This window comes from Leptonychotes weddellii, chromosome 12 (genome assembly GCF_054177405.1).
Source record: "Leptonychotes weddellii isolate Sample4059 chromosome 12, ASM5417740v2, whole genome shotgun sequence".
Classification (NCBI taxonomy): Eukaryota; Metazoa; Chordata; class Mammalia; order Carnivora; family Phocidae; genus Leptonychotes; species Leptonychotes weddellii.
In genome coordinates this window covers 62,171,241-62,184,981 of record NC_138380.1, presented here as the reverse complement: position 1 = coordinate 62,184,981, position 13,741 = coordinate 62,171,241, and the positions used below count along the sequence as shown (strand labels likewise).

The 13,741-nt window shown below is 41.0% G+C and overlaps 1 protein-coding gene across 1 annotated transcript in view; it reads left to right on the top strand.

Annotated features, from left to right (window-relative positions):
• The window catches only part of ASB4 (ankyrin repeat and SOCS box containing 4), a 106,517-nt gene that overhangs the window by 84,613 nt on the left and 8,163 nt on the right, over window positions 1-13,741 (top strand). Inside the window, exon 3 of the mRNA XM_006730656.3 lies at window positions 7,379-7,869. Coding sequence (XP_006730719.1) covers window positions 7,379-7,869 — 491 coding nt within the window. The remainder of the gene's footprint in view (window positions 1-7,378; window positions 7,870-13,741) is intronic.

Genomic DNA, 13,741 nt, shown 5'->3' with positions numbered 1-13,741 from the left:
TGTTGCTATTCCTTTCTTCGATCTCCTGTTGGGTGTGTAGGTGTTCAGGATAGTTTGATCCCTATCCAGCTGAATTCCTGAGAGGAGACGAAATCCAGATCTCCTACTCCTCTGCCATCTTGCTCCGCCCCAATAGGTTTGTTTCTAAGCTCTGCATTGTTTCACTCGTCTAGTTGTCTTTCTATGCATCAATCCTACATTGTTTTAATTACAATTTGCTTGGATATCTGGTAGGGTGAGCACCCCTTCTTCACGACCTCTTCTTTCCTTCTCATTCTTTTTACTTCTCTTTTCCAAAATTGATATGCTCTTTACTCTGCAAATTCTGTGAAAAAAAAATGTTTGGCCTCGAATTTATAGATTAACCCAGGCAACATTGCCATCCTTACACTACTGAATCTTCCTATCCACATAGTGAAGCGTCCCATTTATTGAAGTCCTTTGCCTCCGATCAAGTCTTTATCATTATCTCCATATTGATCTTGTTTATATCCTGAAAAATAAATGAGAAAAACACAAACAACCCACTGAAAAATGGGCAGAAGCTATGAAGAAACAATTAATACAAGTGGGCATCTTGTTGTCGAGAAGACACTCGACTTGCGGGTAACCAGGGGCATGCAAATGGAATAAAAAATACCATTTTACACCATATAATCGGTAAACACTAAACAGTTTGATGGCATCAAATGTTGTAAGTGATATTGAACCTTTAAACTCTACTGATGGACATATGAACTGGTATAACCACTGATATATATAATTTAATATAGTTAAAAATGCTCACATACTAGTACCCAGTAATTTTATTTCTCTCTCTCAAGAAACTCCTGCACAATTGAAAAGATATAGTTATTATGAAAAAGCTTAACAACTGTCTTTAGTAAAGGAATAGTTAAGTTGTAGTTTAATTATATAATGTGAAGCTATTCAGCAGCTGAAATAAAAAAAAAATCAGCTTTCCACTCAAAAACATAATGCGACTAATAAAAACAGGTTGAAAAGAGAGATGCCACTTATATAATTTTTATGAACACAAAATAATAGTATATATGCTGTTTCTGGATACATATATGAGTGATAAAAGAACAAAAATTTATAAAGGGATGACAAAAAACAATTTTAGGATAGTAGTCGTGGTGGAGAAAGAAAGGGAAGAAAGGTGAAATGAGCTGGATTTTTTTTTTTAAGATTTTATTTATTTATTTGACAGAGAGACACAGCGAGAGAGGGAACACAAGCAGGGGGAGTGGGAGAGGGAGAATCAGGCCTCCCGCTGAGCAGGGAGCCCGATGCAGGGCTCGATCCCAGGGCCCTGGGACCATGACCTGAGCCAAAGGCAGACGCTTAATGACTGAGCCACCCAGGCACCCCTGGATTTTTTTTTCTGTAAAAATTTATCTGGGAAAATATAAAATAAAACAAATATGGCAAAAATTATCTGTCAGATATGGGTAGTGGTATATAGATGTCTGTTATAATATTTTCTGCATGTTTGAATTTTGTATAATTTGTAAAACAGCTTAGATTCGGTGCTGATATAATTCTAGATATTTAGATGTAGTAACACAGTAGATTTCTAACCTAACTCCATTTTGCATATAAGCACAAAATACTTTTGAATTGTAAATAGATATGAACATTTTCAAGAATGCAGTTACAGTATAAATCAGGGCAAGATTGGACTTGGTTTTATTCAGAACTTTACCAATGTTTACCCTCATTTTCCCCTCACTTTCCCTCATTCCCCCATTCCTTCGTTATGACAATGACCTTTGTGGTATCTGAATTATAATGCAAAACACGCCGGTCAGTTCAAATACATAGCTGTTAGGCTTCTACGTATGGGTTCAAGTAAATCACTATTTCATTATGGCATCTAGGATAGTTATTAACATATTGAATTTTGTACTACATCATTGTAATATTTATATTATTTGTAACAATCATAACTATGTAGTGGTAATTATTAGAAATTACTTTCGTTTTGCCTACATAGGTTAGCTAAGTATTGTATCTAGTTATTTTTAAGATTTATTTATTTATTTTAGAGAGAGAGAGAACACGTGGGGAGGGGGCAGGGGCAGGGGCAGAGGGAGAGAGACTCCCAAGCTGACTCTGCACCAAGTGCAGAACTGGTTGCGGGGCTCAATCTCATGACCCTGAGATCACAACTTGAGCTGAAACCAAGAGTGGGACCCTCAACTGACTGTGCCACCCAGGTGTCCCTATTTATTTTTAAAAGACTAGATATGAAAGTAGATGCTATTATCTATGGATTTCCTTGCAGAATAGGAAGGCTGTCTTAAAGGGTTGAGAAGCACTGGGGTGGCCTCGTCCTCTGCCTCACCACTGATCTTCCCACTTACACACAGGCTCTTTAGGAAATCAAGTCCATTAAGACAAGAAGGAGGCAGGGTCTGGTTTAGGGATATGGTAGGGGACGTGGATTCCCCGAGTCTGGAAATATAGAGAAATGACAGTTTCTGTAGTGACAGAGACTTGCTCTCTGCTGCACTCTTAAGTAGCTCTCAAGGTGCCAGAAGTTGTGGGGAACGTGGATGGTCTAGAGAGGATGCTTCTGAGGACCAACCCTTAGCCTGTAGGGAGTAGCAAAGCCCAACAGATGGCGCCACCATGAGGACTGAGCACTGATGATCAGCCAATCTAACAAATGGGCACGTGAGGCAATTGAATTTTATTTGAAAACAAAAAACAAAAAAAAAGAAAACGTGAAGTCTCATAACTAAGACTGATGAAATTGATTCTCTCTGTTGGCAGTAACGAAAGGATACTATCCCGCAGTATGGGAGAAGAGAAAACATTTAATACTGACTGGCATCATGTCCCTCAGTAATCCTGGCTTCAACATTATCTTTTCCCTCCGGCCTGGCCTCGTCATTTCTTGTGACCAGTTCCCACTCTTTCTGTTCAGATTCTCATCCTGTGTCCCCTCTTCATCCCATTCTTAGTGTACCCAAATCTCTGTCTTCTTTGCCCACAGGCAGAATCTGAAAAGTCCTTGCTCTTTATCATCAGTACAAATTAAAATTTGTATCTGTCTCCTTTACTAGCATTCCAGACTACTTCTGGGGACCATCTTGCATACATTAAAGGGTTCATGAAGGGCCCTCTCTCATTAAAAGTGACTTTACCCAAGAAATAATTTATCCCTGAATGAAATAATTTATCCCCTACAATGAAAATTGCTGTAAATTTTTGGGAAGGATAGTTTACAGAGTGTAAAGAAAACTGTTAGAGAAATCGACCATATTTCTGCACGGAGAGATTCTATATTGTAAGAATGTCAGTTCTTCCTAAAATTGATGTCTACACCAAAATAAGTTCCAGGTGAATCAAATGTTAAACATTTCTAAAAATGTATAAAAAACTAAATTATAATTAATCTGGATAGCTATGCAAACTCTGAGAGGAAGACATTCTAATATTTTTTAAAAATGGGAAAAATTTGACTATCGAAAGTTAACGTCATTGTATTTAAGAAAAATCAAAGTGGTTAAAAATTTTGTAGCAATTATAACATAGGCTTACATCTTATTTTAATGAATGGTTCATATAAATGAAAACAAAGCAGGAAGTCTGGAATGTATAAAAGGACAAAAGTTTAGACAATTAACTAAAGAAGAAATACACTAGTTAATAATTACAGAGAAAGTGTTCAAACTCTAGTAATCAAATGAACTTAGATTTTTTAAAAAAGAAGACTATTTCTAACTTCCAAACTAGCAAAAAATGTTTTTTAAAGTATAACAACATACTGGTGAGTGAAATATCACTGCTACACATCAATGAGTTATATAACTTGCAACAATTTTTCATAAAAGTCCTTAAAACAGTTCACACATTTCAGCTTAATGATTCTATGTAGGAGGAATTTATGCCAAGGAAATAATCTTAAAATTTTCATACAAATTTATTAATTTTAGCATTAATTATGAGATCAAAACATTCGAAAAAAATCCTCATATCCAACAGTTGGGTAAACTAACTTGTGGAATATCATGTAATTCCTTTCAAATGACATTTAAAGTAATTCTGTAACACCATGGAAATATTTATGGTAGTAAGCAAAAGGCAATGTTGGTCAATAGCAATGTTAAAATTTGTCTAAGCTAACTGTTACTTAGGAAAACAAACATTTAAACACAATGACGTATCACTACACACCCACCAGATTGGCTAAAATTAAATAGAGCAAAAATACCAGCCATAGATGAGCATGTGGCCCAACAAGAACCCTCACGCATGGCTTATGGAAGTGTAAACTGGACCTGTTTGGCACTATCTAGTAAAGGTGAAGATATGCACACCCAATGAACCAGTCATTCCATTCATAGGCATAGAACCCAGAAACGCCTGCATGTGAGCACCAGGGTACAGGAATGTACAAGAATGCTCAGCACAGCAATGTTTGGAATAGCCTGAAACTAGAAATGTCCATCACCAGTAGGATGGATAGATTGTGGATTACTTGTGCAGTGAGACAGAACACAATCAAATGAACGAATGACAGCTTCAGCATCACAACATAGATTATTTTCACAAACATAATGTTGAATGAAAGAAGCAAGTCATAGAAGAATATGTGTTTATTATTTCACTTATATAAAGTTCAAAAATAAATGAAACAAAACTTTCTTGCTTAGGGATACATACAGAGGTGGTAAAACTATAAGAAATGCATAATACTCAGGAGAATAATACCTTGGGCGGGCTGGAGGAGTTGCGCTGGGGAAGGAGTGTAGGAAAGTGGAGGGCTTCTCTGGCTCTTGGAGGTGTTTGATTTCTTGACCTGGCATATGATCGAAGATGGAGGCAGACACTGGAGTGATATATCTATAAGCCAAGGAACCCCAAGGATTGTCAGCCATCACCAGAAGCTGGGAGAGAGCCATGAGACAGACTCTCCCTGAAAGCCCTTAGGGGAAGCCAACCCTGCCGACATCCTAATTTCAGACTTCCAGTCTCCAGAACTGTGAACACATTCCTGTTGTCTTAAGCAACCTAGTTTGTGGTACTTTGTTACAGCAGTGCTAGGAAGCTAACACATTGTATTTTCACATTAAGAATCCTTTTAAGGGGAGCCTGGTGGCCCAGTCGGTTAAGCGTCTGCCTTCGGCTCACATCATGATCTCAGCGTCCTGGGATGGAGTCCTGAGTCGGCTCCCTGCTCAGCAGGGCATCTGGCGTCTTGCTCCTCCCTCTCCTTTTGCCCCTCCCCACACTTGTGCTTGCTTTCTCTCTCTCTCGCTCACTTTCTCTCAAATAAATAAATAAAACCTTTTTTTAAAAAAAAGAATATTTATTAGAAGTTTCCAAGAATTTATAGTTGAGGTCTCTAATTTCTTGAATAAAGCACAAAATCTAAAATAAAAAAGTACTCAAATCGTCCCACTTTATATATTCTCTGGAAAAGTTATGCTCAAGGATACAATTCAAATATAAAAAATAAAGATCTCCTATTCAGAAAAGAAATCTATGCAGCACATCTAGTTGTACCAACAGGTCAAGGATCAATAGTAAAAGTCCAAGTACATTAAAAAATAAAGGATGTGGTTTGTTCCAAGTTGGCCTGTAAAATTTTCATCCTGACCCTTTGATTCCTTTCCTTACTGGAAATTCTCCAGTGTCTGAAGTGACCCTGCATTTGGCTTCTGGGAAGCCATTCTTATTCATTCCATTTCCCTCCAGAGCAAAGCAGGGCTGACCTGGAAAGACATCTGACACAGAGCTTCTCCAGGGTGGAATACTGATGCACATGGATGGCTCTGTGGGAGACCATCTTTGGTTATAAGTCTGCTCTCTGCAAGTTGAGAGAACAGACAGCCTCCGAGTTTATAGCGCAAAGTGCTCTCAGAAACCTCACTGGGGGGTTGATTTTGTATAGGATGCTGAGCATGTGTGTGGGAGTATTGCCCTTCCTAAGTAGGTTCTGCCTGATCACAGGATGCCATAAACAAAGGCATAAAGGGGCAATATATGGAAAACAAATTTTTAAAAAATCGCAAAATGCAACATGATTTCTCTAGTCCTTTCAAGTTTTCAACTACCCAAAGAGAGCAAAATACAGGAAAGATTTCTTCTAGAAAAATCATGAGGTAGGATGTACAGTGGTAAGAGATTTTTGAAGCCAGGCTGTCTGCTCTCAGACCTTCGTTCTATCGCATCATAGCTTGATGTCGTTATTAGCCTTTCTAAGTACAAATTTCTTCATCTGTAAAATTAGGGTAAAAATTGCACCTATTGCAAAGGGTTGCTAGGGAAGATTCAATGAGGCAACATATGAAAAGCATTTAGCTCAGAATGTTACAAATGGTAAGTGCTTAATAAATATTAGTTGCTGAAATAATAATCATTATAATAAAAAAATCTTTCCAGATTTAAACTTGAAGTAGTTATGAAAATTTCCAGTAGAATTGATTATAGAGTAGGCCCCCTAGGGGTCGATGCGTTCACCCCATTAAATTAGGCAGAGAAGGAAAATTTCAGCTTCTTAAGTTGACCATTCTAGTACTTAACACACTCTATCAGAAAAATAAAATTCACTTCGGTTTCCTAGTGTGTTAGATAAGTGAGTCTGGTTAAGTAATTTCTGCGGAGCTTTCCAAACAGTACAAATTTGTATTTCTAACAACCATTATCAGCCATAAATCAAATATGCCTCTAAGTCACTCTCTTTCTTTCAGTGAGTATTTCTATTAGACTGGCTTCTACCCCTTTCCAAGCAAAATATGACCTTTAGGCTAGCTTGGTGGTCACAGTGTTTGTGTTCTTAGTTTTTCCCCAGTTGTATTCCAAAGGAGTCTTAGACTTGGGTGGCTCTAGTATCAGCTGTTGGCAGTCAGAGCTGGGCAACTTCCATAATACTAAAGTTTGCTTGGACCAAACTTTCAGGTTTCCCAGCTTTGAAAGAGAAGAAAAACATGATTTTGTGAAACATTCAGAGAAATTGGTGATATTTAAAGCCACCTGTGTGAGCTCCAAAGGTTGCAATATAACCTTTATTTTCAATGATATTTGCTATTTTATCGATAAAAGCTATTTAGTTACAGGAATCACTTTGTATTTTCCAATCCACCTGGGGAACTGAAACTCAATGGCGTGCTCTGGCTTTCCCGTGGAAATCGTCGGTTCTCCCCCCACCCTTACCCAACCCCAGTACATTTGCTGGTTGTCCAGGAGGCGGCCCTGTTGTTTCAAATGCCTGGCTTCCCTGGGCACCAACAAAGGACCCTGGAAAGAATGGCTTATGTAAGGCAGTCAAAGGTTGAAAGGGAAGCGGTGGGAAAAGTCTTGAACCTCAGGAATAATGGCAAAATATGTTGACGTAATTGTCTTCCTCAATCGCCCTTTCTAGGGGCCAACGTGAACATGAAGACCAACAATCAGGATGAGGAGACGCCCTTGCACACGGCTGCCCACTTCGGCCTCTCGGAGCTGGTGGCCTTCTACGTGGAGCACGGGGCCATAGTGGACAGTGTGAACGCCCACATGGAGACCCCGCTGGCTATCGCCACCTACTGGGCCCTCCGCTTTAAAGAGCAGGAGTACAGCAGGGAGCACCACTTGATCTGCCGCATGCTGTTGGACTACAAGGCCGAGGTCAACGCCAGGGATGATGACTTCAAATCCCCGCTGCACAAGGCCGCCTGGAACTGTGACCACGTGCTCATGCACATGATGCTGGAGGCGGGGGCCGAAGCCAATCTCATGGATATCAATGGCTGTGCTGCCATCCAGTACGTGCTGAAGGTCACCTCTGTGCGCCCGGCGGCCCAGCCTGAGATCTGCTACCAGCTCCTGTTGAACCATGGGGCTGCCCGGATATACCCTCCACAGTTCCACAAGGTGAGGCTATGTGCAAGGTGCCCAGTGCAGAACCCGGTAGTCAGCAGGGTCCCCAGAGACTCCAAGGATGGCTGGGTCTCTCCACTCTGGTGATAACTCAAGCTTATTTGAGGCTTGAGTCTCCGGCTAACTCCCTTTGATTCTCCAACTGACCTCACACTGACATACACGACCCTGGCGACTCGGTCCTTGTCCAGTTTGGTTTGAAATCTGGGGCTGAGAGCTAAGAATGAGAACAAGAGTGGCAGATAATTCTCCATGCCTCGTGTGAGCACCAGTGAACAGCTAGCAGCTTCTGCCAGACTGAGTTGAGAAAGATCAGAAAGCTACTTTAAGTCTCCTGCAGAGACCAGTGGCGTCAGACAGGAAAATACTTGCCATCTTTTGAGCAGAATATGTTTTAAATTACATACAGAATGTATTTTAAATTACGTATGGAACTGTTCTTGTTTTACATTTTTATCTCTGCACTGTCACTTATAACTCGTTCAGTCTAGACTTAGCCAAACTATTCATGCCAGGAATAAAGAAGCCTGGACTTTGGGATCAAACAAACTTGGGTCTTTCCACTTCCCTAAGAATTTTACTTTGAATACATTACTTAAGTCTCCCAAGCCTCAGATTCTTCCACTGTGAAATGGGTACACTCTGCCTTTATGCTTTTGCAATAATATGCAGACGTGATCCTACATTAGAAGGAAATTAATCTTACTAGTAGCACACAGATATATTCAGAGCCCAGAGGATGGTGCAAACCTTTCTTTACTCTTCCTCTTGAGTCGCTTCAGTCCTTGCAGAGTGCCTGCCCCAGCTCCATCCCACATCTGCAAGTACCTCTCCCTTGGTCTCTGTTCATCTTCTTGCTCCACCTACATCTCATTAGTAGGGCCATCTTCATAGTGCAACTTCTAGAAGACAGACAATTGATCTCTTTCTACTATGGCTCACTCCACAAAGCATAATTCCGTGTGTATTTATTTTCTAAGGCCACCTTCTTTCCAGAGCAAAGGGTGGAGAGGGAGGAAGGGCATGGAGGTTCCAGCGAGGTTCCACCTCGCTTTATCTGTGAATAATAACTGTTTTCTCCTAAGTTTGCTTTCAGAATGAAACAAGATGACATTTAAGAGGTGTTGGCACTGTGCCTGGTGAGTGGCAACCATTAGAAAAATGGCGGCTGTCATTCTTGCTATTATTACGTATTTTTGATCAGTGGAATCAGTGCCCTGGGCCTGGGTTAGCCCCAGGGGGCCTCTCCAACCAGGAGAGACAATGTGGGAGACTGCCCAGAGACAAAATGTCGTGTTTTAGCCTGAAACTCACTGCTGGTTGACTGTGGATGAAACAGGTCTCTGTGAAAGTAGCTAGAATACCCTTTCCTCTTTTTTCCCCTTTGAGAGCCAGATTGAGGGAAATGGGCTTTCACAGGGAGTTTCTGCTCTCCAGTGAGAAGTCTTGCAAATGTGAAGAAGGTCCCCAGGTCCTTTTCCCAAAAGCAGTCCCCTGAGAGGTGACAGTGAGGAGGCTTAGGAGCAGAGGCTTAGCGATGAGTCCTGGCTTGGCTATTTATGTGCATTACGATTTCTGAACAAGTCCCTGATCTCTCAGATCTCAATTTCCTCATCTGAAAAAATGAAGGTAAAAATATCAGCTTTTCCAAAATGTTTCAGGAATAAGTGGGTAAGATATGTCCATCATCCAGCCCAGTAGTGGCGCTCAACAAAATTGTTTCCTTTCATCTTCCTCCTCTCAAAATGTACACCTCATCTATTGCAGGAGTCCGTCCTCCTAGCTTTACTTTGGTGGCTCCGCAAGCCTGTAACATCGGTGTCTGATTGTGTGCTCCAAGGACATTATCCAGAGTTAGCATGTTCTTATTCCATTATGTTTCGCTCCTCTGAACTCCTCCAGTTTGGCCATATGCTAAAGAGATTTAGGATGGGATTGGCTACTGGTTGATGGCTGGTATTATAAACATTTTTGTTGCTACCCAACAGACAGTGTGAGGGAACTGGCCCCCTTCCAAAGGAAAACTAAAGAAAAACTATTCCATTTACTATGCAGATGCTTCAAAGTGATTTAGCACAACTACTCCACAGCCCGACTTTCCAAAGAGAAAGTCATCTTTACGACAAGTAAATGACTGACTCATTTATCCAGAAGATAAAGTGATTTGTTCTCCTGTGGATGGGGAATTCAGTTTCCTTATTTACAAGGAACAAGGTCAGAGCTGAAGATGCTGTCTTCCAAATACAAAGCAAATTTGTAGAGGGTGTATTTCACTGAAAGCCAATGTATAAATTACATAAGGGAAAAAAAAGAATTATAGGGTCTGCAATTGCTTTCCAGGGTACAAAAGGACATTTGATTTTTTTTCTCTCGGCATAATTCAGAAGGAAGTGACACCCCAGGGAGCCAAGATTGGGTTTTCTTGTAGGGCAAGAAAGACATTTTTCTAGGGGAGGGAAAGGTATGTGAGGGTTTGGGGGAGGTAAGGATGATTTCTGCTGTTGAACAATGCCACAAATGAAGCTCAGAATACAAGCAGTCTCTTTGATCATTAAGTACTTTTCTGCACACAGATATATCAATATAAAAAGAATTTTTTGGCCGAAGTGGCTTACAGAGGTGGCATTGTTTTGGAAGGGTGGCAGGGAGATTTATCTTGAATCTCTTTTTTAATTTACGCTTCCAGGGGCCAGATGATGAGAGCAAGTGTCTAGAGGTCTCTCCAGGTGCCACCATTGTAGAAAGAAATTTTTGTCCGACTGTTCTTCCCTGAAGAGAGAATAGAGACACCAGAGACCCACAGAAAGTGAAGGTCTGTTTCCAGGTGGACAAAGAAGAAGCAGAAGCTTCTCCCCCTGAGTCCACAACAGTCCTTTCTCATTTGATGGTCAAGGTTCCTGGTAGTCAGGGTAGAGTGATGATATGGAGTTTGATGTCTCTTAAGGATCTCTTTTGTTGTTGTTGCCCAGTAGAATAATTATTGAGGCCTGAAGACAGTGTGTCCAACTGTCTTAGTTCTGGAAGAAGCCTGACATGCCAGTGAAGAGAACTGGGAGGCTGTCAGGCTCCTAATGAAGACTTTCGTGCTATGAGAACCATCTTCTGTGAGCCGAAAACATAGTGGTCAGTGTCAGCAAAACCTAATGACAGCAGTGGGAGCTTTGGACTTTGTGCATCTAAAGACTGCAGGTTAAGAACTACTTAATTTTTTTTTTTTCAGCCGAATGAAAGGTAACAAGTTATCTCACTGTGATATATGGGAGTATGCCAGGTGCAAATTGAGGCACCAGAAGTGTGAAGGAGGCTCCTGAAATATGAATGGATGATGTTCCTGTACACATAACTTAGTTTGAACTGTTTCTGAATGGAGGCTGAGAATAATGTTACCGAATAAAATACAGGATGCTCAGTTAAATCTGAAGTTTAGATATATATTAAGTACTTTTTCATATAAATATGTCCCATGCAATATTTGGGACACGGGGTGCACCTGGGTGGCTCAGATGGTTAAGCGTCTGCCTTCGGCTCAGGTCATGAACCCAGGGTCCTGGGATCGAGCCCCACATTGGGCTCTCTGCTCCTCGAGGAGTCTGCTTCTCCCTCACCTTCTACTGCTGCCCCCGCTTGTGCTCTCTTGCTCTCTCTGTCAAATAAATAAATAAAATCTTAAAAAACAATATTTGGGACATGTTTACACTAAAAAGTCTGTGTTGTCTATCTGAAATTCAAATTTAATCTGGCAGTCAATATTATTATTATTATTATTAGTTAAATCTGGGAACCCTAATCTGGAAGTAGGTAATGTGTTGCAAGAGGAGAGTAACTTTTATCTACGTCTCTTCTGTGATCAAGGTGTTGGCAGGAAGGGGAAAGTAGGGAATATCTGGGGACAAATTACCTGTGTTGGGTAAGTGAGCATTTTGTCTTTAAATATAACGAGTGCGGCTTCCGTGAAGAGTGAGCGTGACCGGAGAATTAGTGTAGAGCAGAGGCCAGTTTTCTGAGTGGCCCTTAAACCATGTGCAGAGCCTCATTACACGCTTTCTGATTTCTCCATACTTTTTTGGTTTATAACTCCATTATAAGTATACTTTTGATTCAAGCCTTGGATTAATTTCAGCTATCATCTCTGTACTAGTGACTCTTAAATGTAAATCTCTATTTTGGATTATCAACTGATTACCCACGTACTTCTCACCACAGATCATCCTTTCAGAAAGGATTTATCTGGAGGTCTTTAGAGAAGGATGTGATGTTCCCAATGGTGACTATGTTTATATCACCAGCAACAGCTTTACATTCGAAAGAGAATTCTTTTGAAATTTCAACAAAACTCAGCCTCAAATAATTATGGTAAAGAGTGATTCTTTTTTTTTTAAGATTTTATTTATTTATTTTAGAGACAGAGCACAAGAGGGGGGAGGGTCAGAGGGAGAAGCAGACTCCCTGCTGAGCAGGGAGCCCGATGCAGGACTCGATCCCGGGACTCCAGGATCATGACCTGAGCCGAAGGCAGTTGCTTAACCAACTGAGCCACCCAGGCGCCCCAAGAGTGATTCTTGTTTCAAAATATCTGTGCAATGAGATTTGTGTCCTGAAACTACTAATTTCACTGGCTGTTATCTAAGAATTAAAATAAGGTAATTAGAATATATTTGAAAGAGCACTAAACTCAGATTAAGAAGACATGAGGTTAAGTCCTCATGCTTCCTCTTACTGTATGCCTCTCTGTTTTTCAATGTTCTCATCTCCAAATTGAGGTGAGTAATCTTTAGGGTCCCTTGCAACTCTAGCATTCTGATACAATGGTAGTAGTTTAGAACTAGTATACAAATTAATTAGTCAGCTTCAGATTTTGTCTGTCTCTTTCACCTGGAGCTCCGTATCTGTCATCCTCATCCCAGCTCCAGAGAAAAGAGCAGCCCCAGTTGCCTTAATTTTCTAAGGCCATGGTACTGAAAAGTACTGAGATGGAAGTCCTTCTGGCTACACTTTCTGTAGACACGAAAATGAGGACTCTTCAGAGGTCCTTTAGCAATGAGTCTCTGGCTCCAACCTACCTCCCTACCCTCTTATGGGTTGATGATATAGGATTGTTATTTATGTGGTTAGGCATGGCTGAAAAAGCCATGGTCAGCTGCTCCGCTTTGTGCACTGTGCCCAGAATATGCATGTGAATGGTTCCTCTGCATTAAGCAAGTATATATGTTGTGCTCATTTGGACCCAGCCACATTCACTGATTTAGAGCTTCGATACATACAGTTAGTCTGTGATGGCCTATGCCTGTGCTTAAACATGGGACAACTGAAAGCATCTGACTGCTGGAAATGGACTCACAGTGGCTCACAGGAGCTGAGAAATTATCAGGAATTGTGCGAGCTGGTTGTTAAGTGCAGCATTATTAAAAATTAAATCAAATCGAGACGTCTGGGTGGCTCGGTCGGTTAAGCAGCTGCCTTCGGCTCAGCTGCCCCAGCCCAGGGTCCTGGGATCGAGTCCTGCATTGGGCTCCCCGCTCAGCAGGGAGTCTGCTTCTCCTTCTCCCTCTGCTTCTCCCCCAGCTTGTGCTCTCTCTGACAAATAAATAAATAAAATCTTTTAAAAAAATTAAATCAAATAAGCTTACAACAAACAGAGTATACTAAAAACAAAGATAATAGATATTTAGGGCGCCTGGGTGGCTCAGTTGGTTAAGCGACTGCCTTCGGCTCAGGTCATGATCCTGGAGTCCCTGGATCGAGTCCCGCATCGGGCTCCCTGCTCGGCGGGGAGCCTGCTTCTCCCTCTGACCCTCCCCCCTCTCATGTGCTCTCTGTCTCTCTCATTCTCTCTGTCTCAAATAAATAAATAAAATCTTTAAAAAAA